The sequence below is a fragment of the Panthera leo genome, chromosome D2, assembly GCF_018350215.1.
Source record: "Panthera leo isolate Ple1 chromosome D2, P.leo_Ple1_pat1.1, whole genome shotgun sequence".
Classification (NCBI taxonomy): domain Eukaryota; kingdom Metazoa; phylum Chordata; class Mammalia; order Carnivora; family Felidae; genus Panthera; species Panthera leo.
The window spans coordinates 32,480,157-32,507,597 of NC_056689.1; the positions used below are offsets into that span (position 1 = coordinate 32,480,157).

The 27,441-nt window shown below is 42.1% G+C and overlaps 1 protein-coding gene and 1 non-coding gene across 10 annotated transcripts in view; both read right to left on the reverse strand.

Annotated features, from left to right (window-relative positions):
* Positions 1-367: 367 nt before the first annotated feature.
* Positions 368-27,441, reverse strand: part of MICU1 (mitochondrial calcium uptake 1) — a 243,122-nt gene continuing 216,048 nt past the window's right edge. For 7 of the 9 annotated variants that reach the window (XM_042908312.1, XM_042908313.1, XM_042908314.1 and 4 more), the window contains 3 exons: positions 24,836-24,944; positions 6,002-6,091; positions 368-1,380 (listed from right to left, as the gene is read on the reverse strand). In XM_042908312.1, coding sequence (XP_042764246.1) covers positions 1,220-1,380; positions 6,002-6,091; positions 24,836-24,944 — 360 coding nt within the window. In that variant the 3' untranslated portion in view covers positions 368-1,219. Of the gene's footprint in view, positions 1,381-4,034; positions 4,089-4,771; positions 5,212-6,001; positions 6,092-24,835; positions 24,945-27,441 lie in introns of those variants that run through there. The other 2 variants (XM_042908315.1, XM_042908316.1) reach the window with 2 other exon arrangements.
* Positions 23,796-23,901, reverse strand: LOC122202886. The gene has a single exon (XR_006194940.1). It is a non-coding gene; the product is annotated as a U6 spliceosomal RNA (small nuclear RNA).

Here is a 27,441-nt window from a genome sequence, read left to right on the forward strand (position 1 = left end):
GCCACACCGAGTTAGTGAGAGCTGAGTCCATATAAAACACTGGTTGCTGTGGCTCTTAAATTTAGATCCACCACACCGGATGATTTCTCATATACTCCTCCACCCATCTTAGTTCCTAATCGTGGGGTAGGAGAGATCAAGGACTATGTACCTGGCCCAAGATGAAATGACATCCAAACTGTGCAGGCACAATGCCATCATTAACCTCCAAATGCCCTCACTTTTTGTTTGTGCCTAAAGTTGCCTTTCAACAGGAAGAACCAGACTGTGGTAGAAAGAAAACAGGTCCGCTGCTAGCAGGGTCTAAACCCAGTGGAGAAATGAAATGAAAAGCACCCCAGAGGATCCTAAAATAAAAGAGACAAGAGCCTTTGCGGGGGGAGTTTATTGCAAACTGTTATAATTAAAGTGATATTTTACAAGTGTTTAAGACAGAGGGCAGACAGGCTCTGAGCCAGGCCTCGGCTTTAGAGGCACATTCCTGGAGGGGAAATGGCACTTGCAGGGAACATGAACTCAATCACTACTGCTCATTAGGCACGGAGTCATGGTGGAGTCCTCTTAGGAAGCCTGGGAGGAAAAGACAGGAGTGGAGAGCCATGAAGCAGCTACTTTAAATTCCAAATCTTGCTGCATTCCCACCGTGCACATCACCTTCTCGGAGCAGGCCTCAGAGCCACCCTGGGGACCGACATGGATCCTTCCTCTGGCTCAGGCTTCCCACCAGCTCAGGATGCCCGGCTCTTCTTCCTGACCATTCATCTCAGACTTCCTTTTGCCTTTCAGAGGTCTTCCCAACTTGTGGCTTAAGAATACCAGCAGGAGGAAAAGCCGGAATGTTCTTAATGTGAATCCACAGCAAGAATGACTCGAGAACTGGGTGTTTCCCAGGGTTGGCAGGTACATGGATGGTTCCCTGCATTCTCTATCCGTAGGGTGGCCTGAATGCATGGTGCTGATGAAGGTGCCAAAAGTCTGAACTTTGAGGACTTGTTCAGGTTTTTGAGAACCTAGGTGGATAATCACTGGGCAGAATCAGAGCCGAGCAGAGATGCTGGGACGGGAAGGGTGGAGAGGGAAGACTGGTTGAATCCCGAGATCATTCCCAGGAGGAAGGGAGCACTACTTCCAGAAGCAGCAGCAGGAAGGATTGTGCCAAGGCTCTGCTCAAGGGGCCAGGGTGACTTGGGTGGAGGAGGAGGCCCCCTTGCAGTTTTGGTTACTGTTTTGGCAAAGCAAAGTCCCAGGCAGTTTCTTGTGCACATTTCCACATGGCCTGCATGAGGCGGGTGAAGCCCATGTCTTTGGGCTTCTCTAGTCCTCTCATCAGCCGCTGCTTCATGATGGAAACAAATTCCTTATTGCTCAGCTCCCCATTGCCTAGAGGAAGAGGCAAACACAACAGAGATAAGTGGAGGCCTTGGAACAAAGACACTGAGAAAATTCCATTGTTCACACCATGTGCAATCTCACAGCTAAATTCAATTCTTTTGGCTTAAGATGAACGGTTTGCTCCTTCCTTGATGTTTCTGGTTACAACTCAGTGACAGTTTAGTGTAGTGTGACAAAAGTTGAGTGAGAATATATTATAGGTCAGGTTCTATGCTAGGAGTTGAGAATAAAGACATAAGTAAGACTTTATTCCTTGAAATACTCCCAGGTTGTGGGAGAGACCAATACATTATTTCAACACTATGGTAAGTGCCATAACAGGGTAGACAGAAGATGCTATGGGGGCACAGAGGAAGACATGGAACCCAGGCTGGAGGTGGTGCAAGAACAGAGCACTAAAGACCTTCTGGAGGTGACTCCTATCCTTTGAATCCCAAAGGATGAGCAGGAATTGGCCAAGTAAAGGGGAGTGCGGTGGGGGAGGCACTCTAGGTAGTGGTATTCACATAAGCAAAGGCTCAGGCAGGGAGCAACATGGCTGCTGAACTACAAGTAGTTAGGAATTGTTGGACACGGGGGTGGGGACGAGTAAGCAGAAGAGGCAGGCAGGACAGAGGTCCCCAAAGGTCTTGTATTTTCATGAAAGGGTTTGTGCTTCATCTTCTAGGTGGTGGAGACCCAGGAAAGGACTGGAAGTAGGTAAGTGAGATGGAGTTAGATTTCCACTGTGGCTAGATCTCCCTGGCTGGCTATGTGGGGATGGGACTGGAGAGAGGCACAATTGGAGTACAGGAGTCAGTCAGGAAGACTGTTGTCTAGGTGAGAGATGATGATGGAGGGTTTTCATGGCAAAAACCAAAGTCAAAATCTGGCTTTGGGGTAAGCCCATTTTCTCATGGCCTCCCATTCTACCCTCTTCAGTGGCAGACTCTCGGTTCTGGAAAGGAACTTGGAGAACATCTGGTTTAACCAAAGGTCAATCTCTTCAGCCACACAGAACAGTAACCACTTCAATAGTGGAGGACAGTTACCCTTTGGCTACATGCCCAGGGGTAAATGTCTCCTGATGAAAAGAATGGCCCATTACTGGCAGTGGTAAGACAACAGGAAACCAGCAAATGGACTTTTACTAATGATCAGTCTGGGAAGAGAGTGGAAAGTAAGAATACATGGTTTACTTCTATAGAGAGAACCTGAAAACCTAAACTGGCTCATGTTTTCTGGCTGAAGAGAGTATGGACAGCCTCAGTGATACCTCACAGCAGGATCAAACAAATAAGCAAACCCAGGGAGACGTAATCTATGGTATTCCAAGTCAGGAAAGTGATTGCCCTTGGGAGAGGAAGTGACTGGAAGGCAGCACCAGGGGGCCCTGTGGTCCCGCTAATGTGCTGTTTCTGGGTAATACTGGTTACACAAGTGTGTTCAGTTTTTTTTTAATTTAGCAAGTTGTATACTTATGATAGTTGTACTTTTCAGTATGTATTTTATACTTCAATATAAAGAGTTAAAAAGTAGCCTGGCTGGCTGAAAAGTAATCAATAATATGGTTTATTAAGAATGTAATTAAAAAAATTATTGAAAAAAAAAGAATGTAATTAAGGGGCACCTGGGTGGCTCAGTCAGTTAAGTATTTGACTCTTGGTTTCATCTCAGGCCATGATCTCGCAGTTTGTGAGTTCAAGCCCTGAGTCGGGCTCTGTGCTGACAGATCGGAACCTGCTTGGGATTCTCTCTCTGCCCCTTCCCTGCTTGTTGTGTTCTCTCTTCTCTCTCTCTCTCTCTCTCTCATTCATAAATAAATAAACAAACAAACAAAAAAATAAACTTAAAATAAAATAAAGAATGTAATTAAAAGAACAAAAAGGTCTAAATAAGATTATTAATATTTTTATAATAAAAAGCTTACGACAAAAAAAAAAAATGTGATGCCATTTAGACTACTGTGGGATTTGCTTCCTGCTTCGCCTAAGGCCACAGCTGATCAATTTGAATGGCTCCTGTTACTTTGGAAGCAGGTATATGACTGAATGTCATCTGTGCACATGTGTGATCTGTGAGTGCAACTCTGAATTCTGTGGTGAACAAATCTGAGAATTCAATGTCCTTTAGCATTTTGACCTAAGCTCTAGCACTGAGAGAGAACAGTGCCTTTTAAATTTAATAGATACTTCCTTTTTCTGCAGATTAATAAGCCCCAGAGATGTAAATGATTTTCTAAGGGTGATTCAAGTAGATACTGACAGTAGGTTAAGAAAATAAGCCCCAGAGATGTTAAACGATTTTCTAAAGGTGATGCAAGTAGACATTGACAGAACCTCCTTCTGAAAGGCTGGAAAATAAAATTTCATTTCCCAGGCCTTCCTAGGAGAACAGGGAAACTGTGAGGCTGGTTGCCTTTTTCCCATATTTACTTCACAGATCAGTTCTCTGGCTTCAAAAATTATAAAATGACATGTTTTTGGGAAAAAATTCAAACCACCTAAAAGTGATAAGAGTAAAAACAAAATCTGAGGAAAGTTAACCTCTTTAGAGCAGTGCTATCCATTAGAACGGTCCTTGATGAGAAACGTTTAAATAGTCACACTTAACTAGTGGTATCATATTGGACATGGCAGCACTAGAGGATAACCCACGCCTACCTGAAGGTGAGGCCATCTTCTTGTCCTAACCCTGGAGTTTTCTTTGACTCAGACCTAGGTTGTGGGTGCAGATGGGAGGTTTAAATAACTCAAGTTCAGCTTAATAACTTCAGTAACTTAAGTTAATGAACACCTGTTATGTGCAAAGTACTTACTCGAGGTCCTAGGGAGGGGTTCAAAGGTGAACAGGGGACTTGTAACTACCCTTAAAAAGTTCACAGTTTATAGCAGCATTATCTACAATAGCCAAATATGGAAGCAGCCCGAGTGTCCATCGCCTGATGAATGGATAAAGAAGATGTAGTGTGTGTGTGTGTACACACACACACACACACACTGGAATATTATTCAGCCTTAAAAAAGAATGGAATCTTGCCATTTGCAACAACATGGATGGAGCTAGTGAGTATGATGCTAAATGAAATTAGTTAGTCAGAGAAAGACAAATGCCATATGATTTTACTCATATGTAGAACTTAAGAAACAAAACAAACAAGCAAAGGGAAAAAAATATACATATACAGAGAGAGACAAGCAAGAAACAGACTCTTAATTATAGAGAACAAACTTGTGGTTACCAGAGAGGAGGGGGTGGAGGGACGGGTGGAATAGGTGATGGGGATTAAGGAGGGCACTTGTGATGAGCACTGGGCGGTGTATGGAGGTGTTGAATCACTACATTGTACACCTGGAACTCATAATGCACTGTATGTTAACTCACTGGAATTAAGATAAAAACTTTTAAAAAAGCTCACAATTTAATAGGGAAGTTAGGTCACATATGCAGAAATAGAGTGTAACATGCAGTAATGACAACAAATTGAAACAAGGAACGAAAACGCCGGAGTGATTCATTATGCTGGGACCAGAACAAAGGTTCACAGAGGCGGGGACTTCTGACCTGGTTCCTGGATTCCATTAGCCTCGCTTCCTAGAGGGAGATGAATAATGAACCCTGGCTGTGAAACAAACAGTGGACGTCCTATAGGACAGAGGGAGGCAGCACCGGTTTGATTCAAATCCTGGTTATGCTATCTACTACCACCTATGTGATCCTGGGAAAATTACCTCACCTCTCGAGTCTCAGCTTCCTTATCTGGAAAATGTGGTGAATAAGTCTTCCTATGTCAGAGGATTGCACGAGCAGCTTAGCACAATGCCTGGCTCTCAGTAAGCACTGAAAGAAAGTGTAAGCCTCTATTGTGAATATTAGTAGTAGTATTGTGTCAGGCGCAACAGCTGAGAAATGATTCTAGAGCAGAACCAGGATCTTTGAACCGGGCTAAACTACGGAGTGGTCACAGACACAGCAGACCGCTGCGAGCTGGATGGCCAGCATGGAATGTGAGTGACTGAAATGTGCCTTGGAGAGATCAATACCACCTTCTTTTCTTTCTTTTCTTTTTTTAATATTTATTTATTGAGAGACAGAGTGTGTGCACAAGTGTGCACGTGAGTTGGGGAGGGGCACAGAGAAGGGGAGAGAGGATCTGAAGCGGACTCCACGCTGACAGTAGACAGCCCAATGCGGGGCTCCAACCAACCACGAGATCATGACCTGAGCCAAAGTTGGATGCTCAACTGACTGAGCCACCCAGACACCTGGCACCACCTTCTTTCTAGACACATTCAGATAACTGCGAATCGTGTGCTCCTAATCTACTAAGCAGCAAAGTTGGGTCTAATATTTTTGTTTCCATTTTTAAGATCTTTGTGGTCATAAATTAACTTCAGCCCACAGGCAAACTGGAATTATAAGAAGAAATGGAAAACACAAACCAGGACCTGGGGTTACGTTTCTCAATGTCATGAGGCTGAGGGCCGAGCTGTTGCTGTGAGAAAGGGGTAAGTTGAAGAGGTCGGTATTAGTACCCTGGGGCTGTCTGCTAGGCTCCGTTATAAACAGGGTCTACAGCAAGGGCAGGCAGGCTCAGTTTTCCTGCCTGGCTTCAGAGGGCGCCACTCACCATCGCAGTCAAAGAGTGCAAACACCACATCACACACGTGGTCTGAGAGTTCCACTTTAGCCACTGTCCTGGCCACCTGCTGCATGGTCACTGAAAGAAGAAAGAAAGGTGCTGAATTAGCACAACAGAAGGACTTTTGTTTTGCTTTCTCTGGGGAGACAGAAGTACTCAGTCTGGGAGGATAGAAGTACTCGGTCATAATAAAAAGTTCTCAACTATATTTAAGTCATATTTAAGAAAATGATAATTCGGTTTTTAGCCCCAAACCCCCTTTCCTTTTCAGCTCAGGGTCCTTTCTTTTCTACTGCTGCTACATTTTAGGAGGTATATATAGTTAAGTAAGAATGCCTGATATTAAGTTCATAGAGACAGAAAGTGGATTAGGGGTTACCAGGGCTGGGGGCAGGGGGAGCAGGAAGTTAGTGGTCAGCGGGTACAGGTTTTCTGTTTGGGGTGATGGAAAAGTTTTGGAAATAGTGGTGATGATTGTACAACAGTATGAATGTAATTAATGCCAGTGACTTGTACACTTAAAAATGGCTTACTTGGCATCTTTTATGTTAATATATATTTTGCCACAGTGAAAATTTATTTTTATTTTTTAATTTTTTTAAATGTTTATTTATTTTTCAGAGAGAGAAACAGAGTGTGAGCCTGGGAAGGGCAGAGAGAGAGAGAGAGAAACACAGAATCAGAAGAAGACTCCAGGCTCTGAGCTGTCAGCATGGAGCCCGACACGGGGCTTGAACCCATGAACTGCGAGATCATGACCTGAGCAAAGTTGGATGCTTCACCGACTGAGCCACTCAGGTGCCCCCACCACAGTAAAAATTTAAAAGGTGAAAATCTACATGATATTTAAGGATGGGATTCTAATGGTCTAGAGCATGCACTGGTGGCTTTCCTAATAAATTATTACCGTAAGAGTGCCTTGAAAAAAACCAAAGAATGCCTGAAATTACAATAGTCTCCTTCTTGGCATTTCCTGCTGGCAGGAAAGAATCTGATGATAAAAAGTCAGGGGAATAAGCAGGCAGCAAAACAATGGGAGGTGGAGAATAAGGAGGCTTGTGTCTGTACACTAAGGCTTCATCCTTTGGTTACTGATTGACAGCTAAGTACCTGCACGGATGAGCTCCTGGCCCCTCCTCCCTCCAGGCTTTCCACTGGCCACTTTGCCTTTGCCAACTGTGCCCTCAGGATAACAGTGGCCCCTATCTCCCTAGTTCAGCCTTTTTTGTTTTTCTTCTTCCAGACCTCAGCAGAAAATCTCTTCTCTCTTGCCCTTTTCTCTTTTTCTGACACATTTACTGTTAAACACTGGCTATCGTGTGGGGTTCTCATGAAAAACAAGCCAGGAAGGGCTAGGCCATTTCCACTGCCTTTTTCTCCCATCTGTCCTCAAACCTGATCGAGTGGCATGGATATACACTGCTATTGCTTATAGACATACCCTTTTTTCCCTTTTTTCAGACACACTCTTAAGTGAGGTAAACCCTGGAGGAAAGAAAAGGATTTTTACTTATCAATCACTTAGCAATGAAGTGTTCCCTCTAAACGTCAGATTAGATTGATCCAGAAGCAGTGTGCACTTGAACTAGAGTCAGTGTGCCTTCTCTGCGGATTTCATTCCTGTAACTTCAGTTCTTTCCTGTAATTTTCTTCTGCATTTGACCTTTCACTTCTCCTCTGTCACCTCCATGTCAGGAGGTATATGCCAAGGTCAGCAGACACAAATACCAGAGCAATGCGGAGGTGCAAGGGGATGTGGTAGGAAAACTGTGCTTCGAGTCACAAGACCTGAGCTCTGGTCCCGGCTCTTCCTCCACCACCTTGCTGTGTGACCCTGATGAAGTCACCTGATCTCTTTATTTTGTTTTTTAAGTTTATTTATTTTGAGAGCGAGTGTGGGGGAGGGACAGAGAGGGAGGGTCAGAGACAGAGGGAGGGAGAGAGAATCCCAAGCAGTCTCCACACTGTCAGCACAGAGCCCGATGCGGGGCTTGAACTCACAAACCGTGAGATCATGACCTGAGCCAAAATCTAGAGTTGGATGCTTAACCTACTGAGCCACCCAGGCACCCCTGCCTGATCTCTTTAGATTGAATTTTTTTATATTCTTATGAAGGGATGCCACAAGATAACGGCTGAGGTGAGTTAGTAGCGCAAAGAACAGTTTATTGGTGTTTTCTAGAATCTGAGGGTGAGGATGGGGGTGGAGGGATACAGATAGCTGAGGATCTGTGTGACGGAGGCTAGAACAAAGCTGTAGGCGACGCCTTGGTGTTCAAAGCCTCTGGCTTGAGGGGGACGGCTGCCCAGGAGGGCGGGAAGAGCCATCTTTCTCATCTTGCACCGGGATGTGAGTTAGGGTGAAGGAGGAACAAATGTCCCTTGGAACTGAAAGACTGAAGCAGAAGCTATTTCAGTGGAGGTTCGTGAGATGTGGTTTAACTGCTCAAGGAGGAGGTGGAAACTCTGCACGACTGAAGAACTTCTAGGCTTAAAAAAAAACTCCGCCTTGTGGGTCTAGACACTTGATTTTCCCTGCTGACCCAGGAAGAATCGATTCCCGCTAACTAAACTGCCCAGGGAAGGAACAGAAATCAGCAGGCCAATTTACCACGAGAATAGTAACTGTTAAGAGAACTAAAATGATAACAGCTGGTTATTATGCTTGTCAGTTGGAAAATCTATGAAGGAAACTCAATTCACCTCAGAAGATTGCCCAGTGGAAACAGAATCAGATCAGAAGAAACTGGATGCTCTCAAATTGTGCCTGAGAATTACCTTTTGCAGTATGTTCTGAGAAATGTATTCTAAGAAATGGATCAAAACCTGTTTAGTATTAGATAAACAGGAGCACTTGCTTATTAACCCATTCCTTTTCCTGCATTTCACATCAATCCCACACTTCCATCATCACTGATGACTAGCCTCTTTTTCTCTTTCCCAGTTCCTTCCATTCTCTCAGGGCAGAGTGCCTAATGTTGAGTCCTCTTGATATTCACGTGCCCATCCTTCTCCCCATGAAGACAGGCCTTTTCCTCTAAATAAGCCATTAACTAAAATAATAATATCCAAGGATGTCAGTGAGAACTCTTGACAATTTTTAGTGAAAAACTCATTAAAGAGGTACTAAGTGGTTGTAGAATAGGGGCATTGGGAGGCCATCAGCAGGAATGCCTCATTCCAAATGCCATCTCTTGACAGAACAGTTAGAGATTACATTCCATCTCACTTGGAGAGGGCTCTGACACCATTTGTCCTATAGGGGGGAAAAACCAGGGCTGCTGAGTCATTGTAACTCAAACCACTGGGATGCTAGCAGCCAGCAAACCACCTAGCTGGGGTGCCCTTTCCCCATCCAAGACCCTCAGGTCCCAGGGGTGTGAATCAGAGCAGTGGAGGAAACAAATATTTGACTAGCTGGTGAACGGTCAAACCTGAGAGCTCTTGGGACAAGCAGGGTGACAGCAGATTACAAGCCATGTGCTTGACAGCTGGTCCTGAGAGTTGGCTTATTCATATTTGCTTCCACATCCCCGAACCAGGAAGTCATAATTAAATCACAGCAAGCAGAACATCTCCCCACCCCCAGCGCCCCGCCAGGTCTGACCGCCCCATGTAGACCAGGTATTGGTATTGGAATCTGGGTCTCTCTCGTGTGATGATGCTAATTGATTGATGGCTGGGATTCTAGTTTCTAATCTGAAAGATGTCTACATGGAACATGAACTCACCCTGGAGAAGGTCTATGTTTCCAAATGTGGAACAAGTGTGGCCCGGCTGCCTGAACAGCAGATGGACTTGAGATTGGGTGATTTCTACTAGGTTGGGATAGGGCAGAAGTGGGCTCGACTGGCTCTCAAAAACGGGGTATCCTTCAGCCTTTTGGAAAGTCCAGGCAGAATCCGAGTTGTGCCAGGTCCCCAGTTTACTCTCTGGTATGGTCCATAACTGGACAATTCAACAGTAGAAAGAACATATGCTGAGTCTGTGTGACTATAACGTCAGAAGCTACATTACTTAAAATTATTTACCACAACAGTCAAACAGAAGAAGGGAGAGTTCTGGAGGGATAAGGGCCCAGATACCCACTTGGAATCAGATAATCGTAGAACTGGAGGAAGCCTCAGAGAAAAGTGTGAAATCTAGAGAAGTTAAAAACCCGCCCAGGGTCACACAGCTAGCTGGCAGCAGAACTAGGTCTAGAATCTAGGTCTCTTACAGCCCGATGATATTTTCCCTATACACACTGGGTCTACTTGAACCCTTATGTGGACAATACTAGTTCCCCCATGAACGTGTCACCCTAACGAACAGAGACAACTCAGATGAAAGAAATGCTGAACTGGAGAGTGCTCAGTCCTAGCGGGTGGGGATGAATAACTGAATAGCTGGGGGGTGTGAGGAGTCAGCATTATAGTTTGATCACGGCTCTGATTGCCCTACATGTTGGAAGACATGAGCATTCCCTTGGAACTTACACTGACGATTTCAGGGACAACTTAAAAGGTTTATTAAACTGCAACCCAACGAAAAACATGTACAACAGAGGCGGCCCTGGGAGTTCTTCTCCACGGTCGCCTCTAATGCACAGATACAGCTATGAAGCGCGTGACCCAGTTAGGAGCTGCCTGTCTCTTCCTAATTGCAAAGGTGTTTGGAAAGGTGATACGCCAAGTTGGGCTGACAGTCTCTAGCTGTGTGGCCATGTGATTATTCCTGCCTTCCTGGACTGCAGCAGAGAAAATGAAACGCTGGCTTGCGACTGCCAAGGTTAAGTGAGGGGAGGAGACATTTCTGCTTCAGCCCTGGAAAGGATGATGATACAGATGCCTTAGTTTCTTAAGTCAGTCCCTAGATGGCTTTGGGGTTGGGGGTGGCGATAGGGGGAAGGGTTTTCCCTTAAAGACACTTGTCCTTTATTTTGTATCTTCTTCCAAGATAACTTTGGCTAATACAACATACACATTTCAACCTGATTCTGGAGGGCAGGGGAGGCGGGAAGGACAGCATTCAAGGGAACTAGCAATTTAAGGAGCCAAGAGCAATGCGGCACACTAATAATGACCATGGTAACAGTTCCCTGTCCTGCATGGTGCTCTGAAGCTGCAGGCAGGCTGACCCCCTCTGCGTGCTCAGGTCGCCCAGTCGCCAGAGGTGCTGCTGGTGGTCTTGGCTCCTGAATACGAGCACATAACACAGAGAAAGCCCACAGTCAGGTTTTCTGAACCTCAGAGCATCAGCCCAGACGACTGCTTCAATGGGCTTACATGCTTAACCTAGTACCACCTGCTTTACAGTAAGGTTTATTGCCATTACCCATTATTGTATCTGGCTTCGTCAAAAATCCTCATCATATTTTGTCCACAAAAGGCAAGCATTTCTACCAGCACCGTTAGGTAGGGATTTCAGCTGACACACCCAGTTTAGTAGTGGAGACCGTATATATCATTAAGATTGAGAAGTGAATAGGAAAAATATCAGACATATTGATAGACACATGGATTACAGTCAAATAGTGTATATTTGGGAGGAGGTACATTTTTAATTCTAAAGGATTAAAGAGACGACTCTCCAGACTTGTGCACGTGTGGCAGGGGGTGATGTGGGGTGGGAGGTGGGGAAGTCAGTCTGAATAAAGTACTGAAAGCATGAAGGGATGCTAACACCTGACTAGGGAGCTAGAACAGAAAGCATAGAGGGTGGTGAGAACATCACGACAGATTTTACAGAGGGCGAGTCAAGGCTGTTTGCAAGGAAACCTGTATAACCAAAGCCAGTTCTTATTTGGAGACCAATTTCCCATATTCACTTGCTTTTGCCTCTTTGACTCTTTAAAGTTTCATTCTTTCTATTTGAAAAAGTCACTTTTCATTAGGTAATACATTTACCTAGCTGTCCAGAGGCAACCAATATCTTTAGTTTTCCCAGAAATATGGATATAAAATCAAATATTCATTTTTAATTTCTTCCTCCCAAAACGGTAGTATACTAAATATATGGTTTTGCTTTTCTCGTTTAACAACGTATCTTAGAAAGAATTCCATACCAGTACAGACACAGTTTCTTTTTTAACAGCTGCACAGTACTCTACCGAGGGGATACATCGTTCATTTAACCAGTGCCTAATTTATCCTAACCTCCATCTTGAGGTGGAGGCACCTTTTATTCCCCTTCCGCTTACAAAGTTACTTCCTTGGTGGACCATAGTCATCAGCTTCAACAGAGTCTGGATCTCTGATAGCTAAAGACAGAGCAACTGATATATTTAAAATTCGGCTTGCTGAGGGGCGCGTGAGTGGCTAAGTCGGGTAAGCGTTCAACTGCGGCTCAGGTCATGATCTCACGGTTCGTGAGTTCGAGCCCCGTGTTGGGCTCTGTGCTGACAGCTCGGAGCCTGGAGCCTGCTTCGGATTCGGTGTCTCCCTCTTTCTCTGCCCCTCCCCCACTCACCCTCTGTCTCTCTCTGTCTCTCTCTGTCTCTCTCTCTCTCTCTCAAAGATGAATAAACATTAAAAAATATTTTTTTTTAATTTGGCTTGCTGAAATTATATAGAAGGCGAAATACTGTCCACCTTTACAAGCGCTTTATGAAAGCTTCAGAGGCTTCTAAGGGCAGCAACCCTTGAAGTCCCCCCAAAAGCAGGGCTTGCAATAATACTAGTCTCTATACTTCCTTAGTTGGTGGAATTTCTTTCTGATTCTTTTCCCAGTGGGATGGAATGTTGGCCCATTTTGTCCTTACTCATCTATTTATGTGGATTTGGGGCAGTTTATCCTATCCCCACACTCCTCTTTCTCCCACTGGTAATCATGAATCCCCAGAGCAGTGCTCTTCCTCCTTGGGGCACTTATATAATTTTACTAAATCACAATATATTCAAAGTAATGTAGTTAAGTCAGAATCAATCTTTAGAATTGCTAAGTGACTTTAAATTTGGGAAGATAAATGAGGTCTCTGCAGAGAAACTGCCTCATAAAGCAAATATTTCTTTCAGAACTTGAGCTTCCTTGCCTTCATCATGAATAATTTTAAACACTGATGACTTTGTCTTAAATGAATGGAATCCTGGCCAACATTCCTCTTCACATATAAATGTTTTTCACAAAATGCAATGATGAGCTGAAGCGCAGGGCTTGCCTCCCACAAACTTTAAGAGAATTTATAAAATAGGAGCTTTTTTCCACATAACCTGTTCCCCACACATCTTTGTGACATTCCTACTCCCGCTTTTATGCTACGCCTGTCTGGGGGATGTTCTCTCATATGGTTTGCTGTGAACTTTTCCCTATTTCCAGTTTCACATATAAGCACCGAGTCTCCTCCAAAATTCTCTAGGTTTCTCCAGCAGTGGGTGCCATGTACCAAAGAGAACAACGGTATGAAAGTCAGTGAACCTGAATCTCTGCTCTCAGTTTTGTGTCACACTAGCTGTGATCTGAGCAAGCCATTTCCTTCATGTGTAAATGAAGAGATAACAATAAAGGAAGGATTTATTTATATACTTTTTAAAAGTTTATTTATTTATTTTGAGAGAGAGCATGTGCAAGGGGGGGGGGGGTCGTGGAGAGAGACAGAGAGAGAGAGTGGGAGAGAATTCCAGGCAGGCTCTGCACGAGGGTCTTGAACTCATGAACTGAACCATGAGATTGTAACCTGGACTGAAACCAAAAGCCAGACACTTAACCGACTGGGCCACCCAGGTGCCCCCAAATGAAGGGTTTAAATGATTTGCAAGCTCCCTTCTCACACTAAAATTTTATGGCTGCCATGTTATTTTTTAGATAACATGGCTTAAATCAGTTAAAATGTCCAGATCTTCAGAAGTCTTCAAAGAATGAACGTAAAGGTGTGAATTTCTGGAATTACGGCTGGTGTGGTGGGCAGAATTCTGAGACAGTCCTCAACATGCCCACCGTCTGGTATATATATATCCTCTCTAATCTCCTCTCCTTGAATGAGAGCAGGATCTATAAATATAATGGGATACCACTTGTGGGACTAACTTACTTTATATGGAACAGGTAATGGGATGGTCACTCCCAAGATTACAATTATATAATAAAAGAATGCAATTCAGCACACTGGGGAAAGAGAGTCTCTTGCTGGCTGTGCAGAAGTGAGCTGCCATGTTGTGAGGGGAGGGGGTCACAGGGCAAGGAACTGCAGCGGCCCCCTGAGAGTGATCCCCAGCTGGCAGCCAGCAAGGAAAAGTCCTACAACCGAAAGAAACTGAATTCTGCCAAGAACCTAAAAAAGTGTAGAAGAGGGCCCTGACCGGCAGATGAGAACACAGCCCTTCTGACACCTGTTACACTTGAAACCTTGTTAGGACCCGAGCGGGGAAGCCAGCTGTGCTGTGCCCAGACTCTGACTCATAGAAACTGAGGTAATGAATAGGTGTTGTTTTAAGCTGCTAAATTTGTATTATTGTGTTATGCAGCACGAAAGCGAAGTGGAGAAGGTATTTATGGTTGGGAATGTCCTTCTGAGGTTCCTGGAATCATACTTCATATCCAGCTGTGCTCATTTTAGGGACCTTTTACAGAACTATCACTCTTCCGCAACTACTATACCAAGTTCCACAAATTAGATCTTTAGATACACTGGCCAAAGTCTAATTAAGTTTTAAATTTCTTAACAAGAAAATAAATTAAAACTGCCACCCTGCTTTTGGGAATTGAACAGCACTGCTCTGATTTCCAATGTGACTGATAATTATGTTAGTTCATTTTCACACAAATTTGGATATAACTTTAGGCTATAACATGTCCATTAAAACATTACTACATTCAGTAAAAAACTGATTTAATTAGAGTGCAAGAATTTCAAATCTGGAAGAACTTTTGGAGATACTTAGTATCACTCTAACCTGAGGGTCAGAGAAGTGACTTGACCGTGGGATCAAGAAAATGAATGACATGGAAGGGTGATACAGTTCTCTATCACTCTCCCCATCACACTAGGCTTTTAACAGAGCATTTCCGCATCCTGTCCAGGATATGACCATTAGAATTAATTCATCTGTTTATTCAACATTAAATGAACATCTACTATATATAAAGAATTGTTCTAGGATCAGAGTAGGACACAAAGATGTGGAAAACAAGGTTCATTGTCCTCAAAATTTTATGGTCTAGCGAAAACTCCCCCTTGAATGCTGAGGACAGTAGAGATGTTAACAGGGGTTAGATATTCCTAGGAAGAGAGAATTTAAGTAAGATTAATGCCTGCTGAAAGCAATGGTCTCAAGAATTTTGGGATGAATGATGAATCTTAGGAGAAGCTAATGACTTATAACTTCTAAACTGATATGAATCTCAAAAGTGACTGAAAAAAGCAGTAGATACTACTTCCTAAGAGAACAAAAGTAAGCCCCATGAGTTCCTAGGGTAATCTTTTTATTTTTTATTTTTTTAAAGTAGATTTATTTTTTAATTTTTAAAAGTTTATTTATTTATTTTGAGAGAGAGAGAGGGAGAGAGAGCATGTGCATGTACACGCAAGGGAGGGGCAGAGAGAGAGAGAATCCCAAGCAGGCTCTGTGCTGTCAGTGCAGAGCCCAACGCGGGGCTCCAACTCATGAACTGTGAGACCATTACCCGAGCCAAAATCAAGAGTCGGTCGCTTAACCGACTGAGACACCCAGGTGCCCCCTTTTTCTTTTTTGTTTAATAACTTTTTGCTCAGTTCCGATATTGGGATAGATTGTTTCCAGTCTATAAGCTCCTTAATAAGATAAACAGGCAGAAGAAAGACAATATCGAGGGGTTGAAAACCAGAACAGGCATCCAGGTACAGTTGTACTTTCAATCTGGTATACTAATACAGTATTGTCTCATTAATTGTCACAATAGCCCCAAAGTGATATTCTATTATCACCATTCTACAGATGAGGAAACTGAGGCTTTGAGAACTTAAGTTCAAGGCCACAAAGCTAATGAGTAGCAGGGACTCAAACTTGAGTTCGAGTTTAAAACCAATATTCATACTTCCAAATTTCATGCATATACTTAACTGTTGATAAATGCTAGATGTTAGGACAGTATCTAAAAGTGTAACAAAGCATTGCCACACCAATGAGTAGAGGTGGTTATTAGAATCTGAGAGGTCCACATCTGTATATCCTATGTTTCAATGTGGAGAACCAGCCAGTGTAGTATACACACACGTGTCTTCCTCTTCTGTTTTCTTGTTACATGACCTTATTTAAGTGACTTTAGGCTTCTGTGTGTTGGTTTCTTCATGAAGAGTAGTATGGTTAGAAAGGTGAAGAACACCTGTGTCTAGAAGACGTTCCTATGTGGGGTAAGAAGCTAGATTAGACAACGACTCTAATCCCTTTATATAGGGACTCTCCTATATAAAGGACTCATCCTCATCCTATAGGGACTCTCATCCCTTTACTATAAGGGATGCACTACAGATGTCAGAGGATGTCTGCAGAGCCTGGTCCTGAACAGACAAGACAACTGCAGGGGGAAAATGTCATGTCACACTTCATATTCAAGAGAAGGGCACTGACTCCAAAATGCCATAGTTTACCAAAAGGACTGTGTTCTACTCTTAGTCAAAGGGAACTGGAAATAAATAGTCTAGACCCTGTCTTTCCTAAGCTACTTAAAAGGATGGTTCAAAATGGTGAAACTTCACTGCCTTCAGGGTTGTGTTTCAGCGAAGAGTTTCAAATTCCAGCAGCATTTTGGGAAATACTGAGAGACACCATGATGGTGTGGAAGGGATATACAGACTTTGGGATTAGAGAGGCCTGAGCTTGAATCCTGGCCTATGTCCTTAGCTGGGTAACAATGAGCAAGCCGCTTTATTTTATATTTCCTTATCCACAAAATGGGGGATAATACCAACTACCTTTCATGTCTTAAGGATTAAGAGAGATAATGTCCAAAAAGCACTTAGAGTTATGACTGGCAGACAGAAGTTGCAATGAAATGATAGTTGCTGTTAGTGTTCCAGATGTGAGATGGCCTTGTAGTCCTCAAAATGACAATGCTATAGGATTCTTAGGGCTCAGGAGAGAGTGGCAGCTTATCTGTTAAAGATAGTTGTTCAGAATACAGGAGTTTGTTGTGTGTTAGAATTTACTCCATTACTAATTTCTAACTTCCCCAACAACCCAGTAGGGACCTAAACACCAAAAGACTAAGATTCCTTTACTCATTCAAAATAATAGGCTCAAAGAATATCAAAGCCACAAAGATTCTTAAAGGTCATCTATGCCATCCAGGTCACTTTGGAGATAAAGGTAACTGAGATCATTTGATATGACTGATACTTCAAAAAAATACCTGGGGATGCAAAGAGCATCCTGTAGGAATTATGCTACAGGCTTTATTAGTTATTCTCTTGGCTGTCAGACAATAAGGTAAAATGTATGTATAGAATGACTATAACAAATTAAGGACAGGACACCTGGGTGGTTCAGTTGGTTGAGTGTCTGACTGTGGCTCAGGTCATGATCTCATGGTTTGTGGGTTCAAGACCTGGGCTCGCTCCTCTCAGTGAAAGCTCACTTGGGATCCTCTGTCTCCCTCTTTCTCTGCCCCTCCGTCACTCACACTCTCTCTCTCAAAAAAGAAAAATTAAAAGAAATTAAGGGGTGCCTAGGTGGCTCAATCGGTTAAGTGTCTGATCTTGACTTTGGCTCAGGTCGCGATCTCATGGTTTGTGAGTCCAAGCCCTGCCTCAGGCTCTGTGCTGACAGTGTGGAGCCTACTTGGGATTCTATCTCCCTCCTTTTGCCCCTCCCCAGCTTGCTCTCTATCTCTCTCTCAAAATAAATAAAAATAAACTTAAAAAATTAAAAAAAAAATAAGGACAACCGTGTCATAAATTATGATTTTCAATCCAAGTAGGGCATGAGTAGTAAAGCCCATGGACTATATTTGTGCGATTACTTTCCTGTGTTATAGTTCAAAGTACACAGGGGACACAACTGTACCTACAGGTTTACCAAATCTATAATATCCCGAGGTGCTCTAATGGGGTTTCGCCATACCTGGAAACTTTTATTCTCCTGGCAAGAGTTAGAATATTCTCTCTCTCTTTTTTTTTTTATTAAGTAGGCTTCACACCCAACACGGGGTTTGAACTCATGACCCTGAGGTCAAGAGTCACGCGCTCCACCCACTGAGCCAGCCAGGCACACCAAAAGTAAGAATATTTGACGTTATACAAACCATAGCTCATTCTAGAGCTCCAATTCAATTTCTAACTTTTCCATCAGAGGATGTCATCAGGAAAGAAGTCGTGTTCAGTTTTTCATTACCTTCTTCAGCAGAGTAGGTAAATCATTCAGACAGCACTCTGAGAGGTTATATATCTAATTTTACGCCCAGTATGTGCACGAATAAGCAACAGAACCACTTCCTCTTAAGTGCTAAACAAGAGATGACCTATTGTGGAGACACACACTATTTCATGGAAAAAGGTTCTTTCTTCAAATGGTCAGAATTCACCAAGGACATTTCACACTTGCCTGGGAGGTGTTATTCCCACATGGGCCACGCAGAACTAAAGAAAGAGCCTCAATGAAATTACTTATTTTTACTCTGGAGGGATTGGATCATGCCGTCATGTTGTGAATCTGTAGCTGCCACCCGCCTGGGTTCTCAAACTGTTCTGAAGCCCATTAGCTCTGCAAGTTGTTAAAAGACATTTTGGAGCAAATCAAGTTTGGGAACTATGTGGCTCTCTTGGAGATTAATAATGCACATTAGCATATTAAAGAGTTGGCAGGAGTAGTGCTGCAGGAAGAAATTCTGCATTCTCCCAAACTTACTTGAACCATGGAACTTTTTTTTTTTTTTAAACCCACAGAACCATTAACATATTGCAGTAAATAGTGTTCTTCACAATGCTGTTTGGGAAATTCTGTGCTAAATTATGTCTAAAGACAGGGTTGCAAGCTCTAAAATAGCCAAGGAAGAGACAGTGCCAGGGCCTCTAAAAGGTGCCAATTTCTGAAGGTCCTAACCATTTGGGAAAAAATGAAGGCAGCTGAGACTATGAGCCGCAGGCAGACCAAAGTATCCTGTCTCTACCCCTGACCCACTCTTTCCCCACTCCTGGTATGGTGGGGAAAGTATTGAAAGTATCCACGTTCAATCTTATGGCTAATCATGACTTATCACACCAAACTGGCAAAGCTTGTATACTTATCGTTCTCCTCTACAAAACTTCGAGCTTCTCGAGGGTAGAACCCAGCACAGTATCTGTGCTGCTAGTTGAACAAGTGGACGAACCACACCTAACTGGTTTACATCAACTTCATAATGAAAGCAGCTGACATTTATTAAACAGACACTGCACGATAGGTACAAGTTTAATAACCTATGAGGTAGGTGTCATTATCCTGATTTTAAAAACATAGAGACTGAATTTAGAAAATGCCCAGAGCAACTCAGCTAGCTTAATGATGGAGCTGAGCTTAAAACCCAGACAATATGACTTCAGAACCTGTGTTCTTAACCATGACACTTTTCTACCCTTCTTCCAAGTTTCGTCTTAGCAGTAAAATCACATGATTCTGCAGAGGGAGAATTCGGGTAGAGCTCAAACCAGTGGAAACATCACTAGTAGGACTGCCAGGATTAGGAAGGTTTGAAAGCAAAGGGGAAAGTACAAGGAAAGGCTACTGAGGACAGGCACATCTGGCAGGGTGAGGGAACTTGGCAAGGATGGCTGAACACACACTGGTCTTTCCATGCACGTGCTGGTACATAAACAGTTAACATGACTGATATCACCCCTTTAGGTGTCCAAGAAGGTGAAATATATGCCAAATCTAAAAGATAGGGATTACAGAAGAACAAAATGAATTAATAGCATGAGTTTGCTCTCTGGGTCTATTGTGAAAGTTGAGGGTTTATTGGCTCAAGATCCAATGTCTTATTTATATCCATCAATATGTTTATTAACTTATTCATTTATTGGTCAAATATGTGTAAAATGTATACTGTAATCCCAGGTATTGTCCTAGGCATAGGGAATATATCCATGAACAAGACAGATAAGCATGCTAATAAGCAGAGTCAGATAATAAAACACATAAACACATGAGAAAATATCAAGTAGTGACAATTACTATGACACAGCCTGATGGAGTTACTTTAGAATGGGAAGGAAGTGAGTTATATGAAAACTGAATCACAGGGGCCCAAAGACACAGAGATCATGGGAAAGAGCACTTGAGGTGAAGGAACAGCTATAACAAAGGCCTTCGGGTGGGAATGAACTTGGTATATTTAGAAAATAAACAAAGAACAATGTGGAGGGGAGTGAACTGAGAAGAAAGTGATATTTGATGGACTCAGAGAGTATACAAGGGCCATGACATATGGAACCCTGTCAGCCTGGATAGACAGACTAGGGCTTTAGCAGGGGAGATGGAGAAATGGAGTCAGAGGCAGGATATGCTTTGGAAGTAGAGAGACGAAGATTTAGTGAAAAAATGAATGCGGGGGAGAGAGAGCAAGAAACCAAGAATAATGCAGATTTTTTTTTTTTTTTTAGCTTCTGGATAGGTGGTGAATAACTCAGTAAGTATTTATTGAGCACCTATCATATAAAATATATTGTCGTTAGTGGTCTCTGTCTGATTAGCCATATTTGTGGAAATTAAAGCCTTTGTCCATAATTTATGGATAGGAATTGATGATAATAGTAAAGGCAGAAGATTTTAGGCTAATGCCTCTTTTTTTTTTTTTTAATTATAAGAACAACAGACAATATAGTTAGTGTTTATAATTTATGTGGAGTAGTTAGGGAAGGCCTCTCTGAGGAAGTGACATTTGAATTGAGACTTGAAAGCTAAATAGAAGTTATCCAGGTAAACAGCATAATTAGGTTTCTAAAAAAATTTAAGCTTTCAAACAGACAATACAAATATTCTCAAAGTAATTTAAATTCACTGCCCACCACCCCCCCCCCCCCCCAACCATTTTGTTTTTACTTTGTGGACTACATATGGGTGATATTTAGTTCTTGGTAGTTACAGTGGGTTGAATGGTGACCCCCTAAAAGATATGTCCACATCTTAACCCCTAGAATCTGTGAATGTGACTCTGTTTGGAAGGAGGGTCTTTATAGATGTAATTAAATTAAAGATCTTGAGATGAGATCTGGGCTAAGAATTACCCAAGTGGGCCCTAAATCCAATGACAAGTGCCCTTTCAAGAGATATACAGAAGAAAGATATGGAAGGAGAAGGAGGGGAAGGCTATGTGAAGACAAGCCAAGGAGTGACCAGAACCGCAATGAACCAGAAAAGGCAAGGAAGGACTCTCCCCTAGAGCCTTCAGAGGGAGCATGGCTCTGCTAACATCTTGACTTTGGATTTGTGGCCTTCAGAACTGTGGGAGAGTAAATTTCTGTTTTTTAAATCCCCATGTTTGTGGTAATTTGTTATGGCAGCCCTAGGAAATGAATTCACTTGGCTTCTCCCTGCTACTTAGTATGAATCTAGGCCAGTTTCTCCTAGATAGCTATCGTTTTGCACTCAGGGATCCAAAGTTACATAGATAAAACAAACCAAGAAGTCAAAACAAATGTTAAATATCATACATCTCAAAGCCAAACATATATCTGGATGTTAGATGTGACTATATGATTTGTAATACTGCCTCTATTAAATAGCAAGGATAATGATTATATGGAGACTAAACATCCCAGGAAATGGCCTGAAGTCATTTGAAAGAAACACTATTTTTTTTTTTTAACCACTAGGTTGAACTTTCCTTCGCCACCACTACTCTGAATCATTCTATTTTATATACCATATAATTTTAACACAGACAGTGATTCATCCTAGATAACTGTTCTTTAAAGCAATTCTACTGTCTTTAGTTGAGCTCTTCAAAAAAGGCTTGCAAATATAAAGAGGAACTTATTAATTTTTATTTTACAATAAGTGATCACTTTAAGTCTTATATCTTTGGATAGTCAGATGCTGTCCAATCCGTTTTGTGAAACAGAGCAATAGAACCAAAGCTATTCTAGAGAAATAACCCTGTGATATTACACATACATACATACCTTCCGTGATATCATTAATTTTTTTCAAGGGATTCTACAAAAGTCAGAAGAGGTATTATTTTAAATAAACAAAAAAGCAAATAAGCAACTGTTTTTCAAAAAAGCTGTGGATTATGGGGAGCCTGGGTGGCTCAGTCGGTTAAGCATCCAACTTTGGCTCAGGTCATGATCTCGGGGTTCGTGAATTCAAGCCCTGCATCAGGTTCTGTGCTTACAGTTCACAGCCTGGAGCTTGTCTCGGATTCTGTGTCTCCCTCTCTCTCTCTGCTCCTCCCCCACCTTGTGCCTGGTCTCTCTCTCAAAAAATAAAATAAACAAACAAAAAAAGCTGTGGATTAAGAAAATGAAGTAAAAGCATTCAGTTTGGAAAGGAAGAAGTAAAATAATCTCCATTTGCAGATGGCATCATCTTATATTAGAAAATCTTAAGGAATCCACCAAAAAGTGCCGAATAAGCAAGACTGTGTTTATAAAACCTCAGTCAGTGTTTTGGAGAGGTTTAAACTTACACATTGTAGTACCCAACAGTGAAATAAAGACATTGTCAGATCAACCAAATCTAAGAGAATTCATTGCTAGTAGATCTGTACCACAAGGAATGACTAAATAAGTTCTTCATACTGATAAGAAGTGGTATCAGATAAACATTTAGATACTCAGGAATAAATGAAAAGTACTCACAGTGGTAAATATGAGTAAATGGTAAAAGTGGATAAGTATAAAAGATTATTTTTCTCCTAATTTCTTAAAAGAAAACTGTTCAAAGCAAAAATCCTCATGTTGTATTGTAGGGATTATGACATACACAGATGAAATACAAATGACAACTAAAGCATGAAACATAGGGCCATGGTAAATGGAACAGTATTATTGCAAGTTCCTTTTTTTTTTTTTTTTTTGAGAGAGAGAAAGTGCATGCACAAACGCATGGTGCAAGCATGAACGGAGGAGGGGCAGAGGGAGAGAAAGAATCTCACACAGTCTCCATGCCCAGCACGGAGCCTGATGCGGGGCTCAATCTCCCGACCACCTCACGACCCTGAGATCACAACATGAGCTGAAATCAAGAATTGGGACACTTAACCAACTGAGCCACCCAGGCGCCCCTAACGTTTCACTTGAAGTGGCACAATATTAACTTTAAGTGAACCGTGAAATGTTATAATTTCTAGGGAAACCATTAAGATAAAAAACGCAAAGAGATATATACACCTAAAAGGCCAGGAGGTCCAACAATATGTCTACAAGTGGTGCACTCTAAAGAAACAGATTAAGTGCAACGTAAAGGAAGACATATGCAAATAATAACCATAAAAAAAGCTGGAGCAATCATACCAATATCAGAAAAAGCAAATTTCAAGAAAAGGAGTCTTACTAAAGATAAAGGGGGAACATTTCTAATGATAATAGGATCGATTCATCAGGAAAGCATAATAATCCTAATCAATGTATGTACACTTAATGCCAGAGCTCAAAATTCATGATGCGAAGACTGACATCACTTAAAGGAAAAATGGACAAATCCACACATTATCAGTGGAGATTTTTTTTTTCTTTCCTTCCTTCCTTCCTTCCTTCCTTCCTTCCTTCCTTCCTTCCTTCCTTTCCTTCCTTCCTCCCTCCCTCCCTCCCTTCCTTCCTCCCTTCCTTCCTTTCTCCCTCCCTCCCTCCCTTCCTTCCTTTCTCCCTCCCTCCCTTCCTTCCTTCCTTCCTTCCTTCCTTCCTTCCTTCCTTCCTTCCTTCTGCTTCATGAATTTACATGTCATCTTGCACAGGGGCCACGCTAATCTTCTCTGTATTGGTCTAATTTTAGTGTATGTGCTGAGGAAGCAAGCACGATATGTGGAGATTTTAACGTCCTTCTCTCACTAACTGAAAGAGCAACTAGACAAAGAAGTCAGTTAGAAGATCTGAATACCATCAACCACCTTGACCTGACATTTTTACAACACTATACTCAAAAGTGCAGAATATACTTTTTCCAAATGTATTGAAACGTTCTTCAAAAAACTGACTATATCTGGGGCCCATAAAACAAGCTTCAATCAATTTTAATATTTATTTTTGAGAGAGAGACAGTGTGAGGGGGAGAGGGGCACAGAGAGAGGGAGACACAGAATCTGAACCAGGCTCCAGGCTCTGAGCTGTCAGCACACAGCCCAATGTGGGGCTTGAACTCAAATTGTGAGATCATGACCTGAACCCAAGTCGGATGTTTAACCGACCGAGCCACCCAGGAGCCCCAGTGTTTGAAATTTTTCATAATAAAATGTTGGGGGAAAAGTAGTGTTTTCACTTCCCCTGCTCTCTCACATTGCCTGTACTAACTGGAACTGACTGTGTAGGAGGTAAGCCAACAGGGGGTGCTATTCTGAGCCACAATTTTATCTTAAAAACAAAGCCAAAAAACCCAAGTTAACACAAGAAATAAACCAAACCATTGCTTCCCACCAAAGAATGAGTTGAAACGCATGCTGACTTTAGTTTCACAATATGTATATCATGACTCTGGTTCCAGTGAGAGAAGTTCCAAAGTCTCTAAAGATGGGCATCTGCCTTGACTGTGGCCTTTAGCACAAGAAAATACATTTGCTGAGCTTGGTCGCTCAGGGTGAAATGCAAGGCTCATCCAATGGCAACAAAACAAAACAAAACAAATCAAAAACAATGTCAAGAAAAACTCACACGTCACAGTTAAGGAGGGGTAGTCACCTAACAGATTACAGATTCAATATTTATACCTTCAAGAAAAAACTTCTGGGTTTCATTACCTTTATCAAGAGATGCCCCGGCCATATGGTAAAAGCTTAATGCAGTGTCCACATCATTGATATTCTTTAGGAAGGTAAAGAAGTTTTCCACTTCCTGAAATGTCAGACCCTGAAAGAAGAGAGACAGCAAGATAAGGCAGGAACCTGTAACAAAAAGCAGCACAAAATGCAGAGCACTAGGTGGTTATTCATGTCTATAAATCAGAAGTTTATGCTATGTTTCAGGTGCCTGGGTGGCTCAGTCGGTTAAGCGTCTGACTCTTGATTTTGACTCAGGTCATGATCCCACAGTTGTGAGATCAAGCCCCGTGTCAGGCTCCGTGCTGAGCATGGAGTCTGGTTAAGATTCTCTCTCTCCCTCTTGCCTTTGCCCCTCTCCCTCACTTGTGTGCATATGCTCTCTCTCTCTTAATACATGGATTAAAAAAACAAAACAAAACAAAACTATGCTATGTCTAGAACAGAAACTGAATAAATTAGTCAAAGAATGCCAAATTTGTATAGGGAACACAACTCTAGAATTCTACCCTGAAAAAGGCAAGCTGGCTAATTGCTTTCCCCTCCCGTGTAAAATCCGACGTGAAGCTGTTTACAGTGATGGCTGGACATCTTTACTAAAAATATTTCTAACTGTGCCCTCCAATTAGTCACAATATCTATTATGACACTTCTTAAATGAGCTCTAGCCCCTTGATCTGTTACATGTTATCTTAACAAGTTGTACTAGAATCAGGATGTCCATTTTAATAATCTACCCTTAGGCCAGCTAAGCTTTTTGAGGCTTAAGCCAATTAAAAAATCACCAAAGTCAGTGATATGCAGGGGAACGGTTTCAGGATTTAGCAGAACCCAAGCAATCGGGAAGCTGTTCATTATGTCAATCTAAAAGCTACTAACGAAGCAATTTGCCACTTAACTTTAATCGGATGAAATTCTCTGAATGGAGCTCTTTTCAAAAGCTGCTCCAAGATTTGCTGATCTCTGATGGGACTTTCTCTGATGGCTCAAGAGACAGTAGTTGTATAACTAGGCCCAAGGGAGTCTCCTTACAGGGTGGAGAATTTGTCCTCTTTGCCCATTTCCCACTTCTCACACATCACGCCGTGATGGAAATGAATAGTTTCTAAGAAGTGGGTAACACTGGGGAGACATCAAGTTGAATGCCTTTTAATGAAGCATCAGATCCTTAAAGGGACTGCTGATGTTGACTGGCTTCTACTTAGTGCTGCTCCCATTCCAATTTCCATTTCCCCAAAATAGAGGGCCCAGAAATCCACATGGGGAACTCAGTAATAAGGAAACTTTAATATAGACAATATACAGTTCTTTCCTGGTATTTTCCCAACTCGGGTCAATGGTATCTTTCTCATTTTATCAATCAGACTAAGAACTAAAATACTGTATGTATAAATACGTCACACGATCTTTTATAATTTCCCTAGAACAATAGAAGTTAAAAAACTTTTTTTTTTTTTTTTTAACGTTTATTTATTTTGGGGACAGAGAGAGACAGAGCATGAACGGGGGAGGGGCAGAGAGAGAGGGAGACACAGAATCGGAAACAGGCTCCAGGCTCTGAGCCATCAGCACAGAGCCCGATGCGGGGCTCGAACTCACGGACCGCGAGATCGTGACCTGAGCTGAAGTCGGACGCTCAACCGACTGAGCCACCCAGGCGCCCCAAAAAACTTTTTATTGTGGAATATGATGACCATATAGAAAGCTGAGTAAAACATAAGAGTACAACTACAGGTATGCTGTTTTGAAGGGACACATGCACCCCAATGTTTATAGCAGCACTATCAACAACAGCCAAAGTATGGAAAGAGCCCAAATGTCCATCAATGGATGAATGGATAAAGAAGATGTGGTGTATATATATACAATGGAGTATTACTTGGCAATCAAAAAGATGAAATTTTGCCATTTGCAACTACGTGGATGGAACTAGAGGGTATTATGCTAAGCGAAATTAGAGAAAGACAGGTATCATATGACTTCACTCATATAAGGACTTTAAGATACAAAACAGATGAACATAAGGGAAGGGAAGCAAAAATAATACAAAAACAGGAGGGGGACAAAACATAAGAGACTCTTAAATACGGAGAACAAACAGAGGGTTACTGGAGGGGTTGTGGGAGGGAGGATGGGCTAAATGGGGAATCTACTCCTAAAATCATTGTTGCACTATATGATAACTAACTTGAATGTAAATTAAAAAAATAAATAAACAAAAAAACCCAGTGCTATTTTCAAATAAAGCCATATACAACAACAACAACAACAAAAAGAGTACAACAAGCTGTTATAAAAATGAACACCCAGAGAACCTCCACTCAGGTCAAGGAAGAGACTATTCTCAGCATCCTGGAAGCCTTCCTCTCTCCCCTCAACATGTCCCTTTCTCAGTCGTAAGCCCCTTTTCCCAGTGTTAATTACTGTTCTGACTTTTAGGGGATTTCTTTCTTTCTTTCTTTCTTTCTTTCTTTCTTTCTTTCTTTCCTTCTTTCTTTCTCTCTTTCTTTCTTTCTTTCTTTCTTTCTTTCTTTCTTTCTTTCTTTCTTTCTTTCTTTCTTTCTTTCTTTCTAAAAATAACATTACTA